The following is a 27,315-nucleotide window of genomic DNA, read 5'->3' as shown; positions in this document are numbered from 1 at the left end:
GGGTGTCCACTACCTTCAGACACATCAGAAATTTGTTAAAACTGGGAGCCTGTCTCACAGTCGGACTGAAAAGTTTGAAAAGAACAACTCCCCTTGCAAGCAACAGGCCCAAACCACATGGAACACAGCATTCCCTGCAGCCCCAGGCACAGGGACACAACTGCACCTCCCACCTCCTTCTCAAAGCTGAGGGGCACCAGGTGCCCAGGAAAAGCAGCTTCTCGGCAAGCTCTTGTTAATGAGCTTCAAGTGTAGTGAAGTTGCATAAACAAAGCAGAGAGCACCATTACTGCACACCCACTGAAGCATCAACTAATTTACAACCTTTTAATAAAGCAGAGTCACTTCACTCTAATTACATCAACTTTAGTTTTTCTTCTTGCCAACAGATATCAAACTTTGAATATCTATTAAAACCCCACACTGTTGTGTTATGACCTGCATTTCCCTTTTCCTGCAAGGAGAACACTGCCCTGACAACCAAACAGACAAGTTTGTCAATAAAGCAAATGGATTTTTCTGAGTCATCCGCAGGAGTTCCCTGTTAGTGAAAAACAAATTAGATTTGAGCCTTCATAGGGTGCTATAAAAAGCAATAAAGATAATTATCTTAAATTCCAACTATTTCCAGTGCTGTATCACAGAAAATAGGCAGTTTACATTTTATCTTCCTCCAGAGACAAGTGAATGATCTGTATTTATTTCCAGGCAGACATAAATCTCCCTCATCCCCAGGGATGGTGAGGAGTGGTGGGAGTAAGGCTGCTCTGCTACCAGAAGAGAGCATCCAGACATCTTCCTCTGCCAGTTCCTGAACCAGGATCTGCTGGCCTGTTAGGGAATAGGCTAATTGAGCCCATTGCTCTGTTTCAGATGCAAAATCCTGACAGACTCTGGCCCCTCCTTAGGCACAAGAGCTCCCTGTCAGCAGCAAGTCCCGATCACCCCCATTGCCAGCAGTGCACAGGTGGAGCAGGAGGATGCATGGAAGCACCACGGGAGGGAACAGGGACAGTTTTCAGGGCACCGAGGCCACATGCTTCCAAAAATGCCACTGCTGAGCTGAAACAAATTGCTTGAGTACAGCTTTTAAAAGTGAGAGAGGTTCAGCTAAACTGGGAAGAGAAGGAAACTTGTTAATGGAAATGTCAAATACGCAGATGACATCATTATGCTCCTCGCCCACTAACTGCCCAGCCTACATCCCCAGAGGAACATGGGTTCCCTATCCTCAAAACTCATGACTTGGTCACCAGAGAAATGCTTTAAATAATCCATGTTCATCTGAAACTACACCACATACTTTAATCCAGAGGGACAGCAGTCTTTGGGTGTTACATACACTGGCCCAAGGAGGTCACACACACTCCAGTTAAAAGCAAGCTGGTATCTGGTTATGGGCTGAGAGGAAAGTTCTGCACTTTTTAACATGCAAACACCCAAAGTGAGACTATGACTGAATTTACAAAAGGTTTTGGAGCAAACTCTGCCTACAAGCTCATTAATGAAAGACAAAAATCTGCACAACTGCAATGTTTTGGAGAAAATTTCAGCTTCCTTTTCCATAAACACTCAGTGCATCAGGACAGCTCAAAGGCACTCCCTGTTTTTGATCTGTTATTTGAGCTCGTTAGCACTGACTAGGCTGCAGTTCACAAGCACAGCTCTCCCATGGCTCTCCTGGTGAGACAAAATCTGCATGAATTTGGAGGTACCCTCAAAATCATGGGACTCACCACTGTGCTGAACACCAGCACTGGCCCCTTGTATTTCAGTCCCAGTAACAAACAACATGTCCTGAGCTGCAGCCCAAGGCACTCCCCCATTTACAGCTCACAGGGAAGCTGAGCAGCCAAGCTCCCTTTCCCAGGCCCAGCCCACAGCTCAAGCTCAGCCCTGGCTCCCCCCTTGTCCCAGGGATCTGGGGACAGAGGGTCACAGCAGCCACTAGATGCCACCTCTGCTCTGAGGCTGCTGGCAGTGCAGCAGTGCATGGCCATGGCCATACCAGGGCTGCCCCTCCACCTTTACATTTCAGGCAGCTCAGACACAAGTTAAGGGAAGTTTTTAGAACTTCTTTTCTACAGGTGACAGGGTTTCCCCTACCTGAGCATCACCTCTGCTCACATCCAAGCACAGCTTATTTTGGGATGGACACTGCTCTGCCTGAGAGGCTTTGATCCCACTCCCCTGCCAGCGAGGGACCAGCCCCAGCACGGGCTGCCCCTGCAGCCAGCCCCCAGCCCCAGCACGGGCTGCCCCTGCAGCCAGCCCCCAGCCCCAGCACGGGCTGCCCCTGCAGCCAGCCCCCAGCCCCAGCACGGGCTGCCCCTGCAGCCAGCCCCAGCCCCAGCACGGGCTGCCCCTGCAGCCAGCCCCCAGCCCCAGCACGGGCTGCCCCTGCAGCCAGCCCCAGCACGGGCTGCCCCTGCAGCCAGCCCCCAGCCCCAGCACGGGCTGCCCCTGCAGCACACACGGCCCAGAGAACCAGCCCTGCCCGGCCCCGCAGCAGCAGCACTGGGGGAAAAGAAAACACTCTTGTTTGAAGCCTATTTTATATCAACTGATCTCTTTCTGGACCGATATTACCATGATGCAACAAAGCAAATGAGGCTCAGAGAACAAGTCTGGGCTGTTCTCTGGGATTTAGCATTCAGGCCGACTCCTGTGTTATTTTTCCAGCCCTGCTTTAGACTCCTGCTTATGCTGATGCCATCCCAGCCCCGTTCCTGCAGCAGAGAGCCAACCTGGCACAGAGGGATCTGCTGTACCAAGCCTGTATCTGCCAACCTGGCACAGAGGGATCTGCTATACCAAGCCTGATGTCAGACACCTGACTCTCCTCCATGGAGCTGGGTTTCATGCTCCTGGGCAAGGTTCTGGGGAATCCCAAACCTTTGTTTCTTTCTTTTGCCAGCTGCTCTAAGGAAAACCTAAGAAAGCAAGTCATTTTCCCATGGGAATTCACAGGATGTGTTATAGGAAACTCTGATCTCTTCCAAATTACTCATGCCAAGCACAACACACTTCGCATCAGTATCACCTGAAAACTCCACACCCAACTTGAGCTTACTTAAAGCTTTCACCCAAAAGATGACACTTGATGTGAATAGAAAAAGTAAAACCCCTCCAAGAGAAATGCTAACTTTTTTCCAGCACTTGATACTACTTTGTATCAGGCTGTTCCCTTTCCCCCTGAGAATTTGTGGCTCGGACACACGGGTATGTCCACTCTGCCAAGCTTCTGCTCTGCACCTGCAGGAGCACCAAAAACACAAAGGAGGAGGCAGCAGCCAAGCAGGTACATGGATCTGGAAGTCACACTGGAAAAGGGAGAAAAACAAAGGAGATGTGCATTTCATGCTCTCCCTTTAAAGAGGTTGATCTTTTAGGAAAATTGCTTTAAACAGCCCAAGTGAACAAAGCTCTATAAATATTTACTACTGAAACATGGTGGCCTCTGGGTTTTGTGTGGGTCTTTGTTTCAGAGAAAAAGAGACAAGTTTGCAGTTGTACACTCATCAAGTGACTCTGCCCTAACACCTGGGTGGAGGCCAGAAGGGCACCTCCCCTTAAAAAGGCAGGTTTGAGCAAAACCTAAGAGCAACATGTGCCTCTTTCCTCCTTTAGCTTCCAAGGTGATCCCCACTGCACTGGGAGGAGGGTGATTCCAGCTCCCAGGGTAATGCCAGAGCCAACACTGCTTCTTTGGTTACTGGTCCAAATCAAGTGTCCTCCTCCAGGGATGCTCTAATGATCCAAGGCCCAACCAACACAGACATCACAAAGGTATAAGCAGGGATGAAGGGCTCATCCCACATTAACCAAGCCAGCAGCAGGATTTCCTGAGACCTTCCCCAAAAGCTGCCAGCACCATCTCCGGTGTGTATCTGCAGTGTCTCTAAGAAGAACATAATTTATTCACAAATCTGGGCCAGAAGACATTCCAGGTGATGCTCAAAAAATCTCTTTCCAAAGGAAAAAAATTAAAAAGTAGTAAAAATAAATCAATGTACTCAAGTGAAACATTGATATAGTTTTAAGACTTAAAGCTTGCTTTCCTTCCAAGAGAGACTCCTTGTCACTTGCAGTCATTTCCAGTTTGTGTGAGTCAGATTGGTCAAAGATGCTTTTTCCACCTCATTTCTTACATGAATGCTTCTGCTTGTGGGAGCTTGGAATCCACCTCGCTGTTAGTCCACCCACAAAAAAACCCAGTGCACATTATTTTAACTTCATTAAAACTCAGTTCCCCCGGCTTGCAGACATGTGCTATATGATGCAACCTCAGCTTTTTTCCTCCTTTTAAAAATTAAATTTGGTTTCATTTATTTATAATTCAAAAGAAGATAACCAACCTGCTTGCAAAGAGATACATAAGGTCAACAGGCAAAATTGGAGGTGTGCAATGATGATGAGCCAAGGCCAAACCTTTACTCAATGCATCATATAAATAAGAAATAAGATAAACTGAGTGGACTTTTGTTACCTGACTAATGCTGCAATTCAGTGGATTGTTCCTTTATCTACAGACATAATTAAGTCAGAGTGGCTGCATTCTGCAACTCTTGATGGCATCTGAGCACTCATAAGAGGGCTAAAGGTGAGCTGTGCCTGGTCTCTTGCAGCTCTATGCAGAAATGCTCTGCTCGACTGGGAAATCTTAAGACTGGCCCAGAAGCCACCAGAAAGACTCACTGTGTCACCACAGTGCCTCACCCAGCCAGCCTGGTGATGGACTTTGGTTTGTACTTGCCATTAGTGCAGCTGAAGCCACCACACCACAGATCTCTAACTGAAAAAGTTGCATTTTCCCCCAAACACCCCCCGGCTCCTCTGTTTGCTCACAGGTCATCAGCTCTGCTGAGTGCACAAGGTCTGGGGCACTCAAAAGGCCTTGCTAAAGGTTTGTAGGTTTAGTGCCACACTGACCACTGGCTGCTGGGAAGAGGGGAGAGCACAGGGCTGGAATAAAAACATAGAGAATACACATCAAATATTTAACTTGCTGAGGTTTCACAGTGAACTCGAGTAAGCAGCTGTGAAGGGCTGGTCATGCTGTGTGGCAGCAGAGAGGAGCCTCGAGAGAAAGGGACACAGAGCTCTGGGAGCAAGGAGCTGACAGATTGAGACATGCCATGATTATAAAACAGGCCAACACCAAGAGTATCCAGCCAGGAATTTGTAACCTGTGTCGTGACAATCCTTCCTTACTACACAGGGAAGGATCAAAGCCACAATCACTCAGTGTGCAGCTGGGCTTAAAGGCATGTTCTCACTGCCACAAAGGTAGATAAGCACCTAGGAACACTTTAGAGTGGGTCAATGGACTGCAAATCCATTACTGTGTGTTGCAAAAGGAAAAAATCAAGGATGAATCTGTGGTGAAGCTTCTCAGCACCAAGGACTCCAGGAGCTGTGACTAAGCAGGGATGGGTAAATTTGGTTTTAAAACCTTATCAACAGTTTTGTCAACGCTGTGGATGCCAAGAACACCACAGCAATTGTGAATTTTTGTGAGAACATAAACTATGCATGAGAGCCCTGTCCCTTCCAGCCAGGGGTCCCCATGAGGGGTCTGGTCAGGGTGTCCCCTCCTCTGAGCCCTCTTGCAGGGCTGGCACAGCCTGGCTGGGTGTCACTCAGGCTCCCCCTGCCACACCTTTGGGGACATACCAGCATGTTTTCTGTCACATAGACTAGCTGTCATCTTACTGGTGTGTATGCAAGAGATGAGCTGCTGAAAGGTCCCTCCCTCTCCCTCCAAAGGGCCTGTGCCAACCTTCCTGCTGGATTAAAAAAGGAAAAAACAATTTGTGCTGCACACAGTGCAGAGGCTGCCCCTTCTCCAGTGCTGGAACTGGAGCCCTTCTGCGCTCTGCTAAGCCCAGCCCAAGGCCATTAATGCAGAAATTCATTTATCCCAAATGCCAGTGATACTCGAGCAGTGTCCAAAGGGTACTTGTTTATTCTACCAAGTCCCTGTGTGTCACAGATGTTAACAGACCTTTTCAAGATGTTACTAGTCCTTTCCAAGTTATGACTGATGTGCCTGGGGCATAGAAAGCCTTGTCCCTGTGTGTGCAGGCACCACCTGGGGCTGCCCAGACCCTCCTGAAAGCTGGAACCACTGTGGGGGGAGAGCAGCCAGTGCCAGGCACCCCATCCCTGCTGAGTATGAAGAAAAGGCAGAAGCAGCAACATGCAGCCAAGTCCCATCCTCAACAAGTCCAAGAGAATAAAGGAGGGAGAAGTGCTGGGAGGTCACAAAACTGAGGCCAAAAGGTGAGCATAACAGCTCCAGATCAGCTATGGAGTAAGAACATCACTGCCACTTCAGTCCTCAGCATGCAAAAACCTCACCCCAAAACCAAGGCAAAGCCTCCAGACCACCTCCACAAGCAAACCACACTCCTGTCACACATGGGGCTCACAGCAGGAATCTGTACAGCACAGACACTGGCAGAGGAGCTCAGAGCAGCCCTGAACTGAGGTTATTTCAGGGTGGAGCAGCCCCCCAGGCACAGGCTGTTACCCACAGGCAGAGTGGCCAGCAGAGCCTCTCCAGGGCCCAGCTCTGGGGGTGTGTGGGAGCATCACACAAGGTGAGGCCTGGACTGACAGAGCTGCTCCACAGCAGCTCCACAGCACGTTCCTGCCACACAGCCAGGGCCATACAACCTCAGCAGCTTCTCCACAGGCTCTCCCTCACACCAAAGTGGGCACTCTGACCTCCTGGGACTCATTTTCTGGCAGAACCATATTCCACAGGACAACAGTGGAACACCCCCCACACCATGTTCAGGTTCACTGCTCCCTCTCACCACAGCCCACATTCTGCACCTTTTTGTTTGAGAACTGCTTATGGTGGGGATGGTCATGAAACATCACCCACAGCAACTGAGGCCAGTGACCAAGCCTCATATAGGCAACCCAGGACTCCAAGAGCAGAATACAGAGCCAGGACACATTGGAAATGTGGATTAAAACGTCTTATTTTATGGTTTGGTTGTTTTGGGTTTTTTTACAAGTCTCACCAGCCTGTGAGTGAAAAGGCAGAATTCACCTATCAGAATTGGCTGTTTGTGGGCAAAAGCTGATAGAGGAGGTCTTGTTGCTTCACTTCTCGTCAAACGAGGTAGACGGGCATGGAAACCACAGGTGGCCAGGAGCTGCTGAAAGCATGTTCAGAGCAAACAGGTTTAACCAAGTGTACTAATCCAACACCAAACCCACTCCCAGGCAGAAGGCAGCTGCTGGGGCCAGCACCCAGGTTATGCATGCACCCACAGATGCAGGTTTAAGATCCTCTAATTTCAGAAGCACTTTAAAAACAGGCAGAAACATCTGTAAGAAGATACCACAGGTGCATTATCTTCCACCTCAGCTTAGAGGAGTAGTTACTGTCTCTGTCATCTGTAAGTGATACTAAATTGTTCAGAAAAAATGTGGTATGAGGCACAACATAACAGATGTTGCAAATGTGACATCAACATAACAGATGAAAAACGAGAATTCAAGCTATTCAAATAGCAACTGATGAAGTCACCCAACCTTAAAAAGTGTGTACAGCAGCACATTAACAGCAGCAATTTAACTAGTCAGCTCAGAGCTGTGAGCCACGGGAAAAATCCCTTCCAAACAACACATGAGCTCATCCTTTTGAGTCATGCATTCAACTACCTACTCTTTAAAGAGAGAAACAAATTATCATCACCAACAACAGGGGTCAACCAAACATAGGTGGATTCATCCCAGGTCTGTGCCTTTCAGCGTCACAGTTTACTTCACAGTATCACTACTCTGTTTTGAGCAGGATGATAGAAGTTCCCCAACAGCATCACAGCATCACAGCCCAGTTCTGCCTGTAGAGCTGGGACTGAAGGTCAGCAAGCAGGTGATTTTACCTCTGTGATCCTGTCCTGCACCCTAGCTGAGCTTTGGGAACAGGATCAAGAGGTCCCGGTTGCCACCCGGCATGAAGGAGAGCAGCACCACCCCGGCCCCTGCTCCTGCCTCCGTCCCCTCCTGCTCACGGCAGCTCACACACAGCCCACCCTCGCTGCACCCCTCGCTGCAGGCAACAAGAGCTCCCCGTTATTTCGGTGTGTGCAGATGAGCGGGAGCTGCTGGGGGCAGGAGGGGAGCGCCAGCACAGCCCCGGGGAGCTGCTCTGAGAGAAACCCAACGAGCTGCCAAGCACCTCGTACAGACACGTGTTGAAACTGAGAGACAACAAACGCCTTTCAATTATCTGTAGTTACTCAGATTTGTAGATTTTCTCCTGAAAAACATACTCCATCTTCCATCCACAGACGCCTCATTTCAGCTGAGAGGGATTTCCATTTAGCCTGGAAGCCTTTCACAGGAAGTCTGCTCACATCAGTTCCCAGGCATCTTCATCTCCAGCTGAGAGGGCTTGGAGGTGGGGATCTCCGGCAAATAATTGCTTGTTTGGTTTTGTAACCAGCCAAAGGAAAACATTGATTTGGAGACCTCTAAGAAGGCCGGATTTGCTGATTTCACTTGTTCACTGCTTGCTGCAAGCCCAGCACCGTTTCAGCAGCTATACGGTCCTCACACAGAGGAACTTTGTTCTGGGCACACTTAAGGGGGACAATTGCATCAGAAAATGGCATTTGAAGCCAGGAGCAAATCTGTTTCTAAAGCTCCAACAATTTCAGCAGACACCCGGGAAATCCCAGAAACAGTCCAAAGTCAGTCCAGAATCAGGAATGTGAAGTGGATTTGTGCTTTAGAAGAAAATCAAGAATGATTTTATGCACAGAAGCGACAACAAACAAAAGAGTTTCTTCATGCCTTGCAATCCAGATCTCCATAAAAACTACACAGCTGCACGCAGAAACAAAGGCAGCCTGTGAGGGAAATCAGAGGGCACCATAACAGTCTGCATTGTTGCTGGATGACCATACAAACATCAAGACATGCTGGAAGACAAAAAAATCCCCAACACTCAAGAAAATCCAAGCATTTGTCCAAAATACTTTGAATATCCTATCCCTCCATAGTTCCACTCCTGTGGACACTGCAGGGAAATGCTGCCCTGCAGCATCAGACCCTCGTGGCAGCCCCACACGGTGCCTGGGCAGCCTGCACGGTGCATGCCAGCCTCAGGCCAGCCTCAGGTGCACACCTGCTCAGGGATCCTGCTCAGGCTGCCTCTGATCCCTGGCATCCCCAGCCACACCCCACCGGCATCTCCAGGTTTTGCCAGCAACAAAACAGCATTTCCAGACCCATGCTCCACACCCAAACACCCAGAGAGAGCTGCAGCCCTCAAGCTGGGTGTAGACAGGTTAAGCAGACACTTGCAGAGTTCTCAGAACAGCTACAGAGATTCCAGTCCCCAGGAATTTCTCTGGCTCCCAAGTTTGGTCTTGCTGCACCAACCACAGCCGGGAAAGGGCTGCTGCATGTTGGAAGCACCAGGATAGCTGCTAACATTGGTTTCACCTTTCCATGTGCTGTTTCCAATGACAACAAATCTCCAGGGACCTGACTTACAGTGCATGGCAGGTGTGCTCAGTTGTCCCTCCTTGTCCTTGAAGGATGGACTGGCCCTGTTGGCACAGCAAGCACCTCACTACACACCTGTACAAACTCTGCTGCCTCACAGCAGCTCTCACCAGCCTGAAACCAGGTATTCCAAGCCCAAATTGGAGCCTCCCAGGTCCCCTCCTGACCTACAGGACAAAGATCTCACTCCAGCTACCCTGGCAGCCACTCTGGAGCCCTTTTGCTACCACCAGGGAAAAGCCAGCATTTGACATTTAAAAAAAAATAGAAGAAAGTATTGAATTTCAGCCTTTTAATACAGATGAGTCCTACAAGAACACAAGTGTGTCTCACCCACAGAGGTGTTCCACAGCAAACACATTTGCTGGCAGGGTGAGCAGCACAGGTAAGATCTACCCTGCAGAGTTTCATCTCTTTGTGCCACAGCACAGACCTGCAGTTTCCTGGATGGATTTTACCACTAAGTTACTCAGGCAGCTTGACAATGTAAGAAAAACAACAACTCTTGGGACAAGAGAGGATTTAAGATTAAATAAGTGATGGGCAAAATGGGGTGAGGGGGTGGGTTGCTGCATTTTCTTTCATTGCTTGGTTTTTTTTTCCATCTAGTTCTGTCTCCAGTCCACTTGGCCTCCACTCCAGAACCATGGGCAAAAGGCCTGTTACAGGTACTGCTACAGCTGGTACCAAAGGAAACAAGGCAGGGTAATTTCTGTGTCCAGGACTGAGCAGGGAGCAGGGCCAATCACCTGCACAGAGAGGCAAATGGTACAGTAAAACCTCCAAATGGTACCAGGAACCCAGCAGCCTGGCTGGAAACAAATTAAAATCCCTAAAAAAAAAAAAAAGAAATTGTTTTGAACTCTGCATTTTTTTAAAAGGTTACCCCAAGTATGCTCAGAACCTTCTGTTAAACTGCCATTTAATTACAGCCTTTCAGTGTGCCCTTTCTGCCTGTCTCCTCCTTAACCACTGATGGTTTAAGCAGCAAATATTATGTTTGAATTGCACAAAGACTTTTGTCCCAATTCAATACCCAATCCTGCACAGAACATGCAGGACATTAAGAATTTCAGGTGTTATATTTATAGGAGAACAGGTGTCAAAGTTTTAAAATGATCTAACAATATCTGGAATGGGCCGATGGAAATGAAACAAAGATGAAGCAGAAAAGAGGAAGAAAATCTAAAAAGCTGTGGCTACGTAAAAATACTTTCAGCAAATAGAAGCTCTATAGGAACAAACAATCTCCAAGCTATGTTGCAACCTCACTATTTACTACAACTTTTGCAGAAGCAAACAGACTCTTTGATGGAGGTTTCTTGCCTTGAGCCACCACCCTCTGTGCCCCAGGGTAATTTTCTTTCAGGTGAGTCTCACCTTACAGCAAAGCCTTTAGCAAAACAAAGCTGAAGGTTTTCACATAGGAGCTTCCTTCCTCCTCCAGTGCCTGCAATCACACAGGAACTGATGTGACATAATGCTCCTCTGGAGCTTGAGCTGGAGTGCCAGGGGACAGTGAGGGGCAAAGGGAAAGAAATCCAGATTTTAACCAGCAGGGTTATAAAAGCACAGCTCAAAGCCTCAGCTCAGAGCGTAGCTATTCTCAAGTGCAATGGAAAGATGCTCTGCTGTTCGGAGAGATCGAGGTTGCAGAGGAAAACATGCCAGGGAACAGCTGGAAACAAAAGCTGAAGGAGGAGGAGGAGGAGGAGGAGGAGACTAACTTCCGTGGTCTTTCCTATGCAGCTTAAATACTGAACCAACCAAAAACCTCCACACCAGGAGAGGTGTGGACAATTTTGGTGTGGAATTTGGAGAGAGCAAAACCTGCCTGCTTTTTACAAACAAAAAACACAGTGAAACTTTTAATCCCAGTTATTAGAAGAACATTCCACCCATTTCAGCTTTGTACTGCTCAGCTCACATCACCTTTGTGCACTCAGGGCTCTGGAACACGTTAACAGCCATAAAAGCACAGCTTTTATAGAGGGATTAGAGGTGGTGAGAACTCTGCAGTGCAACCCAGAACTTTGCAGAGTAGGTCCCCAGCTTTCTAAGATCTCAACAAAACCACAACCCTCCTCAGAGGTTCTGCACACTAACAACCTACACTGTTGTGCACATCTAATCCAGACTAGAGAGAGATACCAAACCTGCCAGACACTCAGTTGGGGGGTGGGTTTTGGCTTGATGGGGATTTTTTTGTTTGTTGGCTTTGTTTTGGAATTTAAGTTTAAATTGCAGCTGGTTAGTCCCACAACAAGCAGAGCTGGAGGTTCAGCACTGTATCTTTGGAACTATTTTTCACACAAAGGTTATGTAGTAAACAATGGAGAAATAAGAGATGCTGGAGCTGTTTCTGAGTTGCCTGCTCTGATGAGATCAGCTCTGCATCTCTGATGACAGGGAAGTGAACATCCCTGAAGGACACTGATGCAAGTGCTGGCAGACAGCAGGAATTGCTGCAACAACCACTCTGCAAGCCATCCAAACAGGTTTCCAGCAGCACGACCAGCACAGTCCAGCTCAAACATTTCCTGCACATCAGTTGTGCAGCCACTACAGGAACGTGATGGCTGGGCTGCACTTGGAACACTTTGCCTCAATCCTCCTTGCACCAGAGTGCTAAAGCCTCAAACTGAAACATTATTCCAAACATTATTCCAAAGAATACAGTCCTGCCAGAAAACAAAGAGCAGTTTCCATGGGTGTGCACAGCTGAAGCAGTGGGGCAGCCAGCCCGTGTCTACCATGGCCAGGGACAGTGCTGCTCCAGCAGAGCAGGACACGCCGGGGGGGAGTGGGCCAGGTGAGGAGGAGGAGGCAGCAAAGCAGCACCTGAACCAAGGCTTCCCTCCCTGCTGAAGCCAGAGAGAGCCCTGAGAGTGCAGCAGCACCAGGATGAGCACTCAGCTGCCGTCAGACACCTGGCCTCAACACCTGTAGCTCTCATGCCTATGCCCAGGTGCCACTACATCAGTGCTGGCCCTGTCTGAGGTTTTACTGCACACAGGGTCACCCAGCAATTCCTGTCTGCTCAGGAGGGTCAGCCAGTATGAAGAGAGGTCCTGTGCTTACACAAGTTCAAGTTTAGAGCAGAGATGCTCAGCTACACACTTTTTAAGGCTGTGAAAAGTAAACCAGTGTAGCTGGACCTGCAGCCAAACACAGCAGCACCGTGGAGGCTGCAGATCAGAAGTGAGAGACCATCTCCATGGTCAGTCTTGGAAACTCAGCAGGCAAGGAGCAGAAGCACTGGGAAACATCCCTTCACATGCCCTCCATGGCAGCAAGGAGGATGACACAAAGTGTCTCTTCACCCTCTGCCTGTGCAGGCTGCTGTAGGACAGGTTGGTTATCTCCTGCTTGGCATGGAACTACCAGGGGAGGTTCTGGTTGCACACTGGTGCCTGAGGGGTCACAGGACATATCAGGAGAGGAACTGCTGTAAAGAAGACTTGAAAGAAACATCTTAGAGATCTCCAGATTCAGACAGTTGCACAAAAACAACCAGAGGGAAAAGACATCCAAAGCTGTGGATCACTCAAATAAACAACCTGGTAATTAACAGCAGCCCCCAGGCAAACAGTGGCAGCTGGGAGAGACCGACCACCTCCAAGGGCTGGGCAGTGTCTTCAGCTGCCTCTCCCGGCCAGGAAAAGGGCAGGAAGCTGCACTGCCCCAGCCCTTGCTCCTGGCAGGGAACCCCAGCCCTAGTGGGCTTGCTGCTGCTGCTGCTGCCCAGGAGCTGAATTTCTTCACTTCTGCTTTTGGGGGAGAGTTCTTGGAAAAGATCCAGTTTTCACCTGAACCATAAAACCTGTCAGCAGCACTTCAGGTGCCTTTTCCCTGACATTGCCTTGGGCCTGGATAGCAGTGGGATACAGAGCACCAAAGGATGGTGCCTGAATAAAGGTACTAAAACCCAGCCAAGGCACAAGGTTGAAAGGAGGTGCTGGGACTCAGTGCATTAGGGCTGGTGTCAGCACCAACTCTGTGCAGGGCAGGGCTCTCATTTCAGCTTTTGTGTGCTCATTGCAAGATCAGAGTGAGGACACTGGCTGCATCCTCATCACTTTCTTAATACAAGCTGAGGACAGGGAAAATAAAAATAAAAATCCACCCCCTTTCCAGTCAAAGCCATCTGCTCCAAAACACGCTCTACTCTCTCCCTAACACACATTTCTGCTTTCCTGTGGGAACAGCAGCAGGTGAGGGGGAAGGCAGCGGCAGAAAAAGCCCTCCATCATGTGAGGAGGGAGCCCATCACCCTCAGGTCTGTGTGGTGGGCCCAGCCCTGGCCCTGTTCTGGGGCACCAGAGCCCTGTCTCCCTCTCGCCTGCTGAGCACAGAGAGCTGCCCTGACTCAGCCAGGGCTCAGCTCAGGGCTGCTGCTCCTGCAAGCCAACAAACCTGCTGGGTGAGCTCATTCCAGCACATGAATAACCAGCTATTTGAGAGTGGATGTGTGACACGGCGGTGACAAAGCCACCACGGGTCCCTCAGGTGAGGAGCAGCCTCGTGCCCCTAATGCACGGCACGCACACAGCCCCTGCTTCACGTGCAGCTCCACCACATCCATGTCCCAAACCACCCCGGGACCAACACATTTCTGTCCTGCTTCAGTGCTGGGGGATGGATGAGGACAGCTGTTTAAAGACCAAAGTGATGTGTGCAGGAGACTCACCCACAAGTAAAGCAGTTTCACTCGAGTCTGGTGTAACCCCGAGGCTCATGGCACTGAGCAGCCCCTCCCTGCACCTGGGGAGAAGGAGCCAGCGCTGACAGCACAGAGAGCATTCAGGGAAAACGCAGGGTTTTGGGTTCCCAGGTGAGATCCTCCAGCTGTCCACAGCACCAGTGAGGCTCTAAGAACAGCATCCTGCCTCCACAACTACAGATTTGGGAAAAGGAGGGTGAAAGCTGGGAAGATGGACAACGTTGGAAGCCCAGAAGAGCATTAATGTTCTCCCTGTCCAAACAATAGTAGGAAGGCTTAATTCAGGGTCTTCTGTGGATGGCCAAGAAAAGGCAAAAGCTAAGTCCAAATCAATTACAATATCCAGCCACAGGACAAAAACAACACTCCCTGCTCTTCACAGGGAGCATGCTTGGCTGATGCTCCTGGAGACTGATATACTCCATAGCTCAGCACAAACCTAGTAAGGAACACACAAGTGACAACTGAACGTCAGTCTCCTCCTCAAAATGCCACCTTTTTATCACTAGAAGTTCCAAAACTAGCAGCCCTGCAGGCTCTCCAGGACACCACTCCCTGGCCTCACAGCTTGGTGCAGCAATGGTGAGGGCACTGCTCACATCTCCTGCACCAGGAGTAACAACCACCTTTGCTCCCACAGAGGAGCTTTATTTTGCCAGCAATTTAAAGAAAGGACATTGCTGAGGCCTTGCTATGCACCACAGGAACTGCAGGGGCTAATATAAGATATGCCTGATTTAGACTGAGGTGCCAAGCTCCAAGGCTGTGCTGAGAAGTGACACTGCTGTTCAGGGATCCTGAAAAAGGATGGACAGAAGCACCTATGGTGCTGTATGACAGACACAGCTCCCACTGCATCCCAGGCTCTCAGATACTGGACACAGGCAGGCAGAGGCTGCTTACAGCACCTAAAATCCAACAGAAAAAAGGCTTTTCATCTCTCAGCTGTGTGCTGATCCAACACCCAGATGCCCATGGAGCAGAGAGGAATCCCTCAATCCCTTTTCTAATAGGCTGGGTAAGAGCAGCTAAAATACAGAGCTACATTTACAGAGCTTCACTTCTGAGGGTGTGCCTTCCCTGAGCTGGAAGGACAATCCATTCCACGCTGCATCACAAAACCTGGCTGCTTACAACTGTTTCCGCAAAACAGAGTAAAAGCAGCAGACCCCAACCAGACAGAGAGGCAAATGCTCTCTCTCCCCTTCCTGCCAAGGTCAGGGACCTGAGCTCCACACGAGATGTCCCCACCACACACGAGTTGTACTTTCTGCACTGACCTAAATAGTGATAGATGACACCACACTTATTTTAAAATTGGGAGCGGGGTCTGGGAGGGGATGAGGACAAGGACAACGTGCTTACAAGCAGATTTACAAAGAGAACCTCCACATAACATTCTGGCATTGCTGTTTTGGGATGGCATTAGTACGTGCCAAAGAGGATGCCAGGCTCGAGCTGTTCCCAAAATCCAAGAGCTCAGGGGATGGTCTCTGTCAGGGAAGGGGAGCAGCATGCCCTGTCAGCACGTCCCAGCTGTGCCAGAGGCACAGGGAGTTCCACTGCAAGGCTGTCAGCAGCATCAGCAGGATCAAATTCACTTGGATATCAAAGCCACTCCAGCTGATTATCCTAAAGGTGCGTCGCCTCCCAGAATCAACAGAAGCAGAGACTGTCAGAGCATACATTACTGTGAAACAACAGTATGTGACCTAATTCTCTAATTAGGAATGGGCTCAATTGCCCACAGAGGACAAGGGAAGGTTCTGAAATTATTCACTGAGATTCCTTCTTCCAATAAAAAGATGGTGGTATTTAGTTGCTACAAAACAGTGGGTTCTGAGACAAAAGGTCTACAGCCATAGCCAAAATCCCTGTTCTTTGGGTCTCATGCCTATACCAAAGACCCCACTTAACTCACTCCTTATTCCTACCCTGTCTGCTTCAAACCCACTTCAATCAGAAGACAATTCCAGCTGGAACACTTCACTTAAAACAGCCACCCCGTTACACTCTACATATAAACACCAACCCCACGGAGCAGTTCCACAGCTCCCAGATGAGGCAGGTTCTCCAGAAACACAAACTCTCTTCAGGGAAGCTCTGAAGCGCCCAGCACCTCCTCAAAGGCAAACCACACCAGCCCAGCCAGACACCCGAGGAGATGAACGATAGCAAAGCCTTCTCCTTCCTGAAGAGCTGCTCCCATTTCACAGGCAGCTCCACTTCTGAGTCATCACCTCCCCGTAAATCTCCGTGGAGCAGGTGTGCATTTGCATCAGCTCCTGGGGAGCTGGTGGTGGCTCCAAGGACCGAGTGTGGTCACAGCCACACCAAATTTGGCCCGTGCAGAGCACCAAGGAGCTCCCGATTCCCTCCTGTTCCTGATACAGGCAAAACTCGGCACTACCTGCTCCTGCCCTGGGCTAGAGCGATGATGCAGGGTCTGAGCCCTTGGGGATGTTATTGTGCACGGAGGAGGGGGAAGGATGACAGATTGACACCCACAGCAGGACCCGCACCCCGCCAGGCCGCGCTACACCGTAACTGCAGGAAATGCACAGCGCTACTCCTTGGCTCTTAATTACGGTCTTGTGATACCGTAGTTAATGGTCTGTCATGGGCTCCATTAGGAACCTCGACGCTGGCAGGAGGTGGATCAGCCAACCCGGCCGCTCCCGGTACAGCCACCGAGCCAGAGCGGCTTCGGGCTGGGAATCAGGCTCCAGTTCTTTTGTTACAGCCCCTGCTTCCTCTGGGAACGGCTCGGTCCTTGTGGCAGCCGGGGAGAGGGAGGGAGGGCAGCCCTACCCTGCGAGCGGGACCGCTTGGGAAGGGTCCGGCTGCGCATCCAGGGATTAATTACATCAGACACCAGCCCCTCTGCCCACATTCTCCTCCAGATTTGGGGCATTTCAAGGAGCTGAGGAGGCCTCTGAGCTGCCTGCCACGCGCTGCGCTCCCAGTTAATGAAAAAAAAAAACAAAGGAAAAAGCAAAACAACCCCTCCCTGCCCGCCAGCTCGGCGCTGGGGTGACGGCCCTCGGGAGTCCCCGCGGGATGAGGGTGACAGCAATGGCGGGGGGAGGTGACAGCGGCAGGGCTGTGACAGCGATGGGGGTCCTGCGGCCCGGTTCCCCCCAGCCCCCCTTACCGTTGCTGTAGGCGTAGGGGGACTCGGAGGCGCCGTCCTGCAGGCTCTCCAGGATCTCCCCCTTCCCCACGTCGCTGTCGCCCACCAGCAGGAACTTGAGCAGGTAATCGTAGCTCTTCACCGGGCTGCCCTGGGTGCCCATCCTGCCTCTCATCGGCGGGGCGGCCCGGCCCGCATCCTCCGCCCGCCAGCCTCGGGCTGCGGCCTCTGCCCCGCCGCCGCTCACCGCCGGCCGCGCATCTTCCGCCGGGGCCGCGCTGGGACCTGCGGCGGAGGAGGAGGAGGAGGAGGAGGAGGAGAAGGCGGAGGAAGGGCCCGGCCCGGCCCGGCCCCGCAGCGCCCCCGCCGCTGACACGGCTCCGCTCCGCTCCGCCCTCCCACTCACACAAAGCGCCGCCGCCCCACCGGGCCCCGAGCCCGCTCCGCCCCGCCGGGCCGCAGCACCGCGCCAGGTCAGCCCCAGCTCCAGTCCCGCCACCCACCTCAGCCGGGCAGGGCCGCCCCCGCCTCACGGACCCGTCGCGTCCGCCCGAGCTCAGGCGGCGCCTCGGCCCCGCTCTCGCCGCTCCCATAGGCTAGACCGCGCGTCAATCATAAATGGCCCCGCCTTCTCCACATAGTCGCCGCTTCCATAGGCTTAGACACACGTCAATCAGAAGCGCCCCGCCTCGACGCGCCCCTGAGAGCTCAAGGGGCAGGGCCAGCGGACGGCTGGGCGGTTGAGGACTGCAGCTCCCGGCGTGCTTTGCGGGAAGCGGAGCATGATGGGATAGCGAGTCGGGCGGAGTAGTGCTCGACGCGGGAGGGATTGGGGAACTGGGATTGGGGAGCGGGACTGGCGGAACCGGGATTGGGAACAGGGATTGGAGAACCGGGATTGGGGAGCGGGACTGGGGGAACCGGGATTGGGAGAACCGGGATTGGGGGGATTGGGAACAGGGGTTGGGAGAACCGGGATTGGGGGGAGCGGGATTGAGGAACGGGACTGGGGAACCGGGACTGCGGAACCGGGATTAGGGAACCGAGATTGGGGGAGCGGGATTGCAGAACTGTGACTGGGGAACCGGGACTGGGGAACATCCGTGTGTGTGGGGCACCCAGGTGTCATCCAGGACAGGGGAGCATCCAATGTGAGCTGAGCATCCACATGGGAGGGGCTCGTAGATGAGGGCACATCCAGATGTGTGGGGCATCCAAGAAGAGGCGGCACCCAGGATTTGGGGACATCCAGGTGTGAGAGATGTCCAGGTGGGTGGGTACGTGGGAGGGAGGGAGGGAGGGCATACAGGTGTCCTCCAGATATGGGGTGGGCACCTACAATTTGGGGGATCCAGGTGGGTGATCATCCATTTTATGGCAGGTAGTGGGTTCTTGGGGTGGGAGGTGTGTGCACCCCGTTGTCAGTGGGGCAGGGGGCAGCCATGGTGACACGCAGCATGTCCCCAGGGAATGGGGCTGTGGGTGCCAGGCTGAGCCTGTACCAGGCACTCCTGAATGTTCTCCACTGGAATCCCTTGGCGTTGGCCTGACATCCCTGAGGAACCACTCCCAAACCCAATCCCAGGAGCTTCCCAATGGGAAGGTGTGGAGGATCCTCTCCCTGCCACCATTGCTGACAAATCCCCATGCTGAACAAAGCATCCAGAGCTGGGCATTTCAGCATCCATGTTCCCAGCCTGCTGCTCCCAGGGAATGCCATGCCCATGACCCACGTGCCCTGAGCCTGCAAGGATCCTGCAGCTCCTCGGGGAGCTCTGCTGGCTGCTCATGCCATTGGGTCACTCATGGATGGAGAGGGGATGGATTGAAGGGGGATGTTTTTATAGAACCACAGAATGGTTTGTGTTGGAGGGGACCTCAGAGACCACCCAGTGCCACCCCTGCCATGTCCAGGGACACCTTCCACTGTCCCAGGCTGCTCCAAGCTCTGTCCAGCCTGGCCTTGGGCACTGCCAGGGATCCAGGGGCAGCCCCAGCTGCTCTGGGCACCCTGTGCCTGCCCACCCTCACAGGGAACAATTCCTTCCTAATATCCCACCCTGCTAGGGAACAATTCCTAATTCCCAATATCCCATCCAGCCCTGTCCTCTGGCAGTGGGAGCCATTCCCTGTGTCCTGTTCCCTCCATGCCTTGTCCCCAGTCCCTCTCCAGCTCTCCTGGAGCCCCTTTAGGCCCTGCAAGGGGCTCTGAGGTGTCCCTGGAGCCTTCTCCTCTCCAGGTGAGCACCCCCAGCTCTCCCAGCCTGGCTGCAAAGCAGAGGGGCTCCAGCCCTTGGGGCATCTCTGTGGCCTCCCTGGGCTCTCTCCAGAGCTGTTCCCTCTCACAGGGAGGGGGGGCTGCCCCCTCTTTGGGGGTCTCTGTCTGGTTCCCTCTCCTCTCCCACAGCCTGAGGGCTCAGCTCCTGTGCTGCCCTGGAGCTCTGGATCCCTTTGGGGGCCTGTTCTGGTGAGGGGTTTGTGTCCTGTGGGCCAAGGGGATCCTCACCCTCAGCTGCTCCATTTTGGTTTCTCCACTGGCAGGGGCCAAACCCAGCCCCCCCTCTGTGCCCTCCCCCAGCTGCCACGGCTGCTGCCAAGCACAGTGAGAGCAGTGACAGAGCCAACCCAAAGAGCAGATGTCCCCCTGCAGCCACTGCCATCCCTGGCCACTGCATTGCCAGGGTAAAGGGGCTTGGAAGGTAAAGCCTGTGCAGAAACATCCACCCAGGGCACAGCCTGGTGAGCAGGGCAGGGGAAGGGGAGAGGGAGGACATGGGGATGTTTCTTTTCTCCAGGAGGAGAGAAAAACTCATTTCTGTCCAACAGTCCAGTGGATCCAAAGCAGTGCAAGTGGACAGGAGAGGATGAGCGGCAATCTCCTCTATTTTATCTCTCTTTTCTCAGCCTCTGGGTCTCACTCCTGCCGCTCCACAGGGCAGCCAAAGCCCTCACTCATTCCAGGGATTTCTCTTGTCTTTGCTGGGATGGTGGAAACCAACCAGAGCCCAGACAGGTGGGAATTGTAGCAAGGGGTGGGAGGCAGAGGGAGAGGGGCCATCCTGGCAGAGGCTCCTGGCAGAGGGGTGAGCTTGGCAGGGGCTTGCTGCAATGTGGGGAGTTTGTCACAGCCGTGCATTCAGCTGGGAGGGGGAAAAGGAGAAAGGGATGGAATTCAAGGGAGTGAGTGCTCTGGTGTGAGGAGGGAAGGAGTGGCCAGAAGGATCCACCACTCCCAGGCCCAGCTTGGGCTGCTGCTTGGATTGTGCTGTGCTGCAGAGGATTGTCCCCTGTCCTGCCCCTCACACTGAACACACCCCATGGGCAGGGCAGGCCCAGGGGACACCAAGGATTCCCTCTCTGAATCACCCAGAGCTGGAAGAGCATCACTTCAACCATCTCCCAGGCCTGAGGTGGCATTCATTGGATCCTCCTTGCACAAGCTTTGTGGTTTGGCCTTGGCAGAACAATTATAGCTGGACAAATGCTGAAATACCCCTGTGTGTGAAAGCAGAGGTTTGGGAGCTGCCCAGCCAGGCCCTGGGGTGGGCATGAACAGCCTGCCTGGATCAGCTGAGCCTGCAGCAGCCTGTCCCTGTGCTGCTCACAGCCACACTGTGCTCAGCAGCAAGTCAAACAGAGGTAAGGGCTGGGTGTTCCTCCCAACATCTTTATTTTGGAGTAATCAAAATCCATTTAAGTTCTGATCAAAAGGTTGAATTAACCAATAAAATCTATCAGTAGAACAAAGCTCTCCATTCCTAAACTTGCACACAAGCACTGGAATGTGCAGCATCCCTCAGCCCTGCTGCAAGTGGCACTGCTGGCACTGGCACTGTCACTGTCCTGCTGTGCCACTGCTCTGCCCAGCACCCCTGCCTGCAGAGCTCTGATGAGCCTGAAGCCAGCGTGGTTCCTGAGCCAGGGCTCATTCCTGGACTGCTGCACAGGACTGTGTGTTCTGTGTGTTGTGGACATTGCTGTGTGTGTTTCACATCACCAGGCTGCGTTTCACATCAGGGCTGCAGGGGGAAGGAAGTCACCTTCAGCTGGGGCAGGTGGTGACATTTAAAACAAACACTGTGTCACTGCTGTGGGAGCACTTTGCTCCTGCTGAACGCCTGGTGGCTCACGTGAGGGAAGGAGAAATGCACAGTGGCTTTTAACTCCTTGCCAAACCTCACTCACAAACACTCACACACTTTTAATGAAACTCTCAATGAGTCAGTGCTCTTTTGTAATACTTTACTCAAAACCAGAAAACACTGGGAGGAGGATTGATTACAAGAACTGTGAAGTTCTCACGAACTTCCCCAGTGCCAGATGTTAAATAACAGTGGATGGCAGAGGAGCTGCTGCCTGTCCCTGCTCCGAGCTGGGCCTGGGTTCTGCAGCTTCCCCCAAACACCTCCACTGCTCCCAGCCCCAGTACCTGCCTGGAAATGCAGCGGAGTGTTCTGTCACCTGCAGCACTCATCAGTGCAGGAACACTCCTCATATTTAGCTTGCTGAGATGGTAAATGGGGAGTCTGAGCTTTCTTGGTTTGAGGTTCAGCCGTGGATAAGGGCTGGAGCCAAAGGTGACAGATTCTTGCAGCAACCCCTAATGCAAAATGGTGAGCTAGAGACAAAGGTGGTGGGCACTCTGTTCTCATCCAAGGAAGGCAGATCAGCTGCCCACATGGGGCTTGGATTGCTCTGAACATGTTTATCCCAAAACTCCCAATCCAGCTGGGAAGCCCTGTGGCCTCCTGTCATGTGGGAGATCAGCTGAGATCCAGACCCATCCCCTGTGTGTGCACAGCACGCTCCCCCTGCACAGCTCCAGGGCTCCACACTCTAGGCTGCTCCCTGACCCTGCAGACCTGGACACTGCCAGGTTTGGGGTGCTGCTCCCACTGTGAGCTCAGCACAGGCAGGAGTGTGGCTGGAGAAAGAGCTTTCTGCTACCAAGTCCAGAAAAGGACCAAAGAGCAGGTAAGGGATCTGAGTCAATGCACAGGCACCCCCCAACCAAGACTTTGTCCCCCACAAGGCAAAGGGGCTGCTAGCAGTGCCTGAAGAGGGGGAACAGGAGCAGAGATGCCACAGGACTGCCAATGTTCACATTCACTGAGGCAATCTGAGTTACGGCGTCACTGTGCTCTGCACAACACAAGAGTCATGAACTGAAACACATCAAACCCTGCCTGAGAGAGGGAATACCCTTTCACTGTGGGGGTCAGCAGCCACTGGCACAGGTTGCTGGAGCTGCCATCCTTGGAGACAGCCCAAAGCCATCTGGACACGGTCCTGGGTGACCAGCCTTGGGTAGCCCTGCATGAGCAGGGGCTGGAGCAGATGATCACAACCTCCAGCAGCTCCCTGGGATGGTGTGACCAGCAGGTCTGAGCATAAGGGCTAAATCACTGAGGGACAGAGTTAAGCAAGAAGATGGTGTTGGAGCAGCAGGAAGAGGCAGCACAGGGCAGAAGGAAAGCAGGTCATTCTCTGCAGGGTGAAATGCAGATTTTCCTTACACTACTGGAAGTCAATGTATGGGTTGTGTATTTGTGCAAGAGTCTTTGTGTGGGCCTGAACAGGGCACACAGTCCAGCTGCAGCATCAGGGAAAACTCCCAAACCCATAACCAGAGCTTTCAGTGCAGTAATTACTGAGGTTTCCTTTCAGCATCGTCACATGCTGTCCTGGTTAGGGGAAGAAAGTATTTCTCCAAGGCAGAATTTCTCTCTAGGATAGAGTTTTTCACACAGTGAATCACATTTTCCTTCGCAAACCCCCTGCCTAAGTAAAGAGGGAGTTTGTGGCAGCACTGGGAGCCAAAAGGTGGGAGAAATAATAATAAGGAAATGCAGTATTAAAGAAAGTCTGTAAGATTAGAGTCTTTGACTGATGGCTGGCAAAGCCTGCTTGATGCCTGCTATAAGGGGTGCGTGGTAGGAATGGGAGATCTGGAATTTTTAACTACTTCTCATCTAAGAGCTGCTCTGGATAATATGGATCTGAGGACAAATCAGAGCCAGAGCCTTACCAGCAGCCTCTTCCCTGAGGAAATGCCAGCACTGGGCCAGTCTGTGCTGCTGTGGAAGATGAGGCTGATCCTAACTTCTAATTAGAGAGATGACATAAGGTCAGGTGCTCTTGAGCAGGATGTCTGCTACACTGCTGTAATGTCTCTGCACACAGTCGGAAAGGGTGGGGGAAGACTCTTTCAGCAGGGACTGAAAAGGAAGAGGAGAGACGTGGCAAACATCCAGCAGGAGCAACTGAGATGCTCAGATACCATTGCAGGCAAGGAGAACACCCAGTGCAAGGAGCAGAGAGGCAGCTCAGGCACCAGCTCTGGGTGACACAGGAGAACTGCAAGCACAAGGAGCTGCCACTGCCCAGCTGGGCTGCTCAAGGTTCTCTGTTGCAGAAGACTCAGGATCTCAGGTTTGAGGAGGAGCTTTTTCTTGGTTTGGTATTTCCCCAGCCCAGAGTCAGTATCAGCCTCTAGTAAACAAACCCAACACTGGAACATCTGATACATCTGGCAGGCTCCCAGTAGGAAAGTCACAGTTGCTGGTTTTTGTGGCTCTGTGCTGTCACTGGGGCTATCATGGCATTTGAACCTAAGGACCTTGATTAGGACCAGCATGAACTGTCCGGTCCCACAGACAGATTTTAAAAGCCAGGCTATTAGAAACATTACTTTCACAAGACCAAAAATAACAAAGTTTCTCACAGCAGTCAGCAAACTGAACTGTGCAGGCGTGGGAGGAACCAGGGGATATCATTTAGGAGCTCCACAGGACAGATGAGAGGGAGGTGAGCTGTAAACCTGCTCTGCTCAGTGCCAGGTGAGGATGGGGCTCATGACTCTGACTTAGCTGAAGTGAAAATGTTATTTACACCATTCATCCACTGAGTGCATCACAGCCTGCAGTTATTCACACCTGGAGTGCAGAGAATTCCTCAGGTAGTGATCATTCCAAGACAAGAAGATGCTGCACAGGAGTTTTAAGCACAGATCATCAAAGAACAGCTTGTTCTCTGCAGTTTCTGCAGGCAGGGATGTCCCAGCCAGAGCCTGTAATGGCAGATGGTGAGGGGGGCTTTGCCACACTGGCTTTCCCAGTGATTTGCCCTGGCTCAGGGTGACAGGGCATCATGTAGTGCCCATGTAGTCCTGCCTCCCTCACATGGCCCTAAGAAACCTCAAAGGCCTTGGAGCTTTGCCTGCTAAGGAATGTCTGGACCATGCCCCTGCCTGCAGAGCTTCCTTTTCTCCTGCTCAGGCTATGCCTGTAGAGGCACTGACTGCACCATGAGGGGCTTTTAGCAGCTCCAGACAACCCAAACACATCTGGCCAGGGATGTCCTAAAGCAGGGGGGGCATAACCCTTCTCTCCTGTGACAGCTGCCAGCACATGGATGAGACCCAGGGCTGAGGTAGGAAACTCTGACCCTCAGGCTGGGAGTGCTGACTGAAGGCTCCTAAAGCCCCAGGGCACCTTGCCCTGCCAATGCCCACTGGAGTACAGAGGCAGCCATCCAGAGAAGGGCTGGGCACTGCACCCACTGCACCTTCTCTTCTTCCTCCTCCATCCTTGGTTCCTTGGCCAGCCAGGGGAAAAGGGGCAGGATCCAGCAGAGCCCTCACCTGCCCGTGCAAAAAGCAGAGTACAGTGACACTGACTCCTTGTCTGAGCTGGGGCAGAGGAATGAGCAGAGCTGGAGGAAGTGTATTTTGGGTAAGGACTGTATTTAAATTTGACACAACCACTGCATGCCCAGTGGGACATGCTCCAGTGCACAGGCACCCTTTCCAAGAGAGAGAATAGGAGACACATCAAAATGAGACCAGAACATGGAAAGCCAAGCACTCATGCACTTTGGAAATGTATCCAAAGCAAACTACTCTCCCAAGAGAAATCACAGAATCATGATAAAACAGTCTGTGCTTCTGGGCCTCCAGCCTCACTCTTCCAACACCTCTGGTGCTGCAGTGAAGGTGAGTGCAAGCCCTCCTCAAAAGAAATTAATAAATATCCCATGAACTCAGACACCCAGCTGTTCAGTTTTCAGTGTAGAACTCCACGAGCTGATTCTCCACATGGTTTTGATCAGCTGGCTTGAGGGCTGAAGCATAAAAGGTCCAAAACATGCTCTGGATGAAGGCACCACAGCACTGTGGCTCTGAACCACCTGAGTGGCTGATTTGCTGTGGCCCTGTGAGTTGACATGGAAGGAGAAATTCATCCCCAGACCATTTGGGAGCTGCTCCCTCCATGACACTGAGTGCTGGTTTCATGAGGCACTGATGGGTTTCACCTTTTGCTTCCAAAATAATCATTAGCATAATATACAAACACAGTGTAGAGGAAGAGAAAGTTGAAAAATAATGCTTAAAAATACTTGCCTTTAAAAATTCAGCCCTTCCTATGTTACCAAAATCTGTTTAAAGGGATGGAGCAGTTGCTGGCTCTGAGCAGCCTTTGGTCCCAAAGCATTAGGAGTCGTTAGGTTTTTCAGGTCAAGTTCCTAAGTTCTTCCACTGTCTTTAGTTCTGTTTGTCTCCTTTGTGTTTCCAAGGGTAGATGAGCTCTCCAAGGAAGAGTTTCTTGCAGAGAGATGCCCAGGAGTCCCTGGGATAGCAGCTGTAGGTGGGCAGTCTGTAGGTCTGGACCACACCTCCATAGGAGAGGGGGTTGATCTGTGTGGAGAAAGAGAGACAGCAGCAAGGGCAGCATCAGTCCTGCTCCTCACACAGCACAGAACCCCTGAGAATCATTCCCAAGCAGAGGGGCAGACAAGAACCAGCATGAGAGCTGGGGGAATGAGAGGGGAGTGTGGTACTCAGCAGAGTGGAGGGGACAGTGGCTGGAGAGACAGCAGACAGCAACGGAATCACCAAGTCATGGAATTTTTTAGTTTGGAAAAGACCTTTAAGATCATTGAGTCCAACCCTTAACCCAGCACTGCCAAAGCCACCACTAGCCCATGTCCCCAAATGCCACATCCACACTGCTTGTGAACATCTCAGGGATGGTGATTCCACCACTGCCCTGGGCAGCTGTGCCATTGTCTCACCACCCTTCCCATGAAGAAATGTTTTCTAATATCTAATTTAAATCTACATCTAGTACTGCACTGGGGATGCACTGGGACTCCAGGAACTCCTCTGGAATTTGGCTGTACCTGTTATGAGCCCTCAGCCCACAGTTGTGTGTGAAGTTAAACCTGGTATCACCTGAAACCACCCAGTGGAACCAAGTCTCAGCACAACAGGATCACACCACAGAGCTCCTCATTACCCTTTTCAATTAAGTCTCCTTGGCTGAGTTAATATTTTTTAATTTTTTCTTCAATCACCACCCCAAGTCTCTGCCCACAGTCCCCAGTTGCTGCATTGACCTTTTGAAGACAGGGATGTGAACAGACACATTTACTGTACAAGGGGTGACAGGAGCATGTCAGACCTTGGAAATGCTCATCCCAGTGAAGCATTCAGGGTAGGGAGGCAGGTGAAGTCCACAGAATGGATCCAGTGTGGCATGAAAAGGATGCACAGCCACCAAAGGACCAAAAAAGATGGCACAGAAATGGTGGGGCTTAGAGCATAGACCATGAGAAATGCCCAGGGGTGGGGACTTACAGAGGCAGGGAAAGATTGGTCAGTGGAGAGAAATGGAAGGACATCCTTCTCTAGCAGAAGGGTTCAGCTCTGCTGGAACCAACCAAGCAGCTCTGGGAAAGGAGACTGTGATTCACAGCACAGAATCCAGCCACAAAAGGAAAGAGAGACAGCAAACCCATGCACAGAGTCACTACTTGGTCAAAGCTGAGTAATTTTTTTGTCCACTAAAAAGCATCTGGGTTTCTGGGAGTTTGCCTGTGCCACCAGCTTGCTTCAGCTGCTTGGAGCTCATGAAGTGGTGAG

The 27,315-nt window shown here is 51.8% G+C and overlaps 2 protein-coding genes across 6 annotated transcripts in view; both read right to left on the bottom strand.

Annotated features, from left to right (window-relative positions):
- RAB40C (RAB40C, member RAS oncogene family) overlaps window positions 1-18,002 on the bottom strand; it is a 37,093-nt gene extending 19,091 nt beyond the window's left edge. Inside the window, exons 1-2 of one of the 2 annotated variants that reach the window (XM_054643641.2) lie at window positions 17,897-18,002; window positions 17,415-17,678 (exon numbers count right to left, since the gene is read on the bottom strand). In XM_054643641.2, the coding sequence (XP_054499616.1) occupies window positions 17,415-17,568 (154 nt within the window). In that variant the 5' untranslated portion in view covers window positions 17,569-17,678; window positions 17,897-18,002. Of the gene's footprint in view, window positions 1-17,414; window positions 17,730-17,896 lie in introns of those variants that run through there. The other variant, XM_054643642.2, reaches the window with a different exon arrangement.
- Window positions 18,003-21,621: 3,619 nt separating this feature from the next.
- Window positions 21,622-27,315, bottom strand: part of PIGQ (phosphatidylinositol glycan anchor biosynthesis class Q) — a 37,762-nt gene continuing 32,068 nt past the window's right edge. For all 4 annotated transcript variants that reach the window (XM_054643967.2, XM_077186689.1, XM_077186688.1 and 1 more), the window contains one exon: window positions 21,622-26,088. In XM_054643967.2, coding sequence (XP_054499942.1) covers window positions 25,936-26,088 — 153 coding nt within the window. In that variant the 3' untranslated portion in view covers window positions 21,622-25,935. The remainder of the gene's footprint in view (window positions 26,089-27,315) is intronic.

Source organism: Agelaius phoeniceus, chromosome 16 (genome assembly GCF_051311805.1).
Source record: "Agelaius phoeniceus isolate bAgePho1 chromosome 16, bAgePho1.hap1, whole genome shotgun sequence".
In the NCBI taxonomy this organism is placed as follows: domain Eukaryota; kingdom Metazoa; phylum Chordata; class Aves; order Passeriformes; family Icteridae; genus Agelaius; species Agelaius phoeniceus.
The sequence above is the reverse complement of the archived record's forward strand: the minus strand, read 5'-3'. Positions and strand labels throughout refer to the sequence as shown.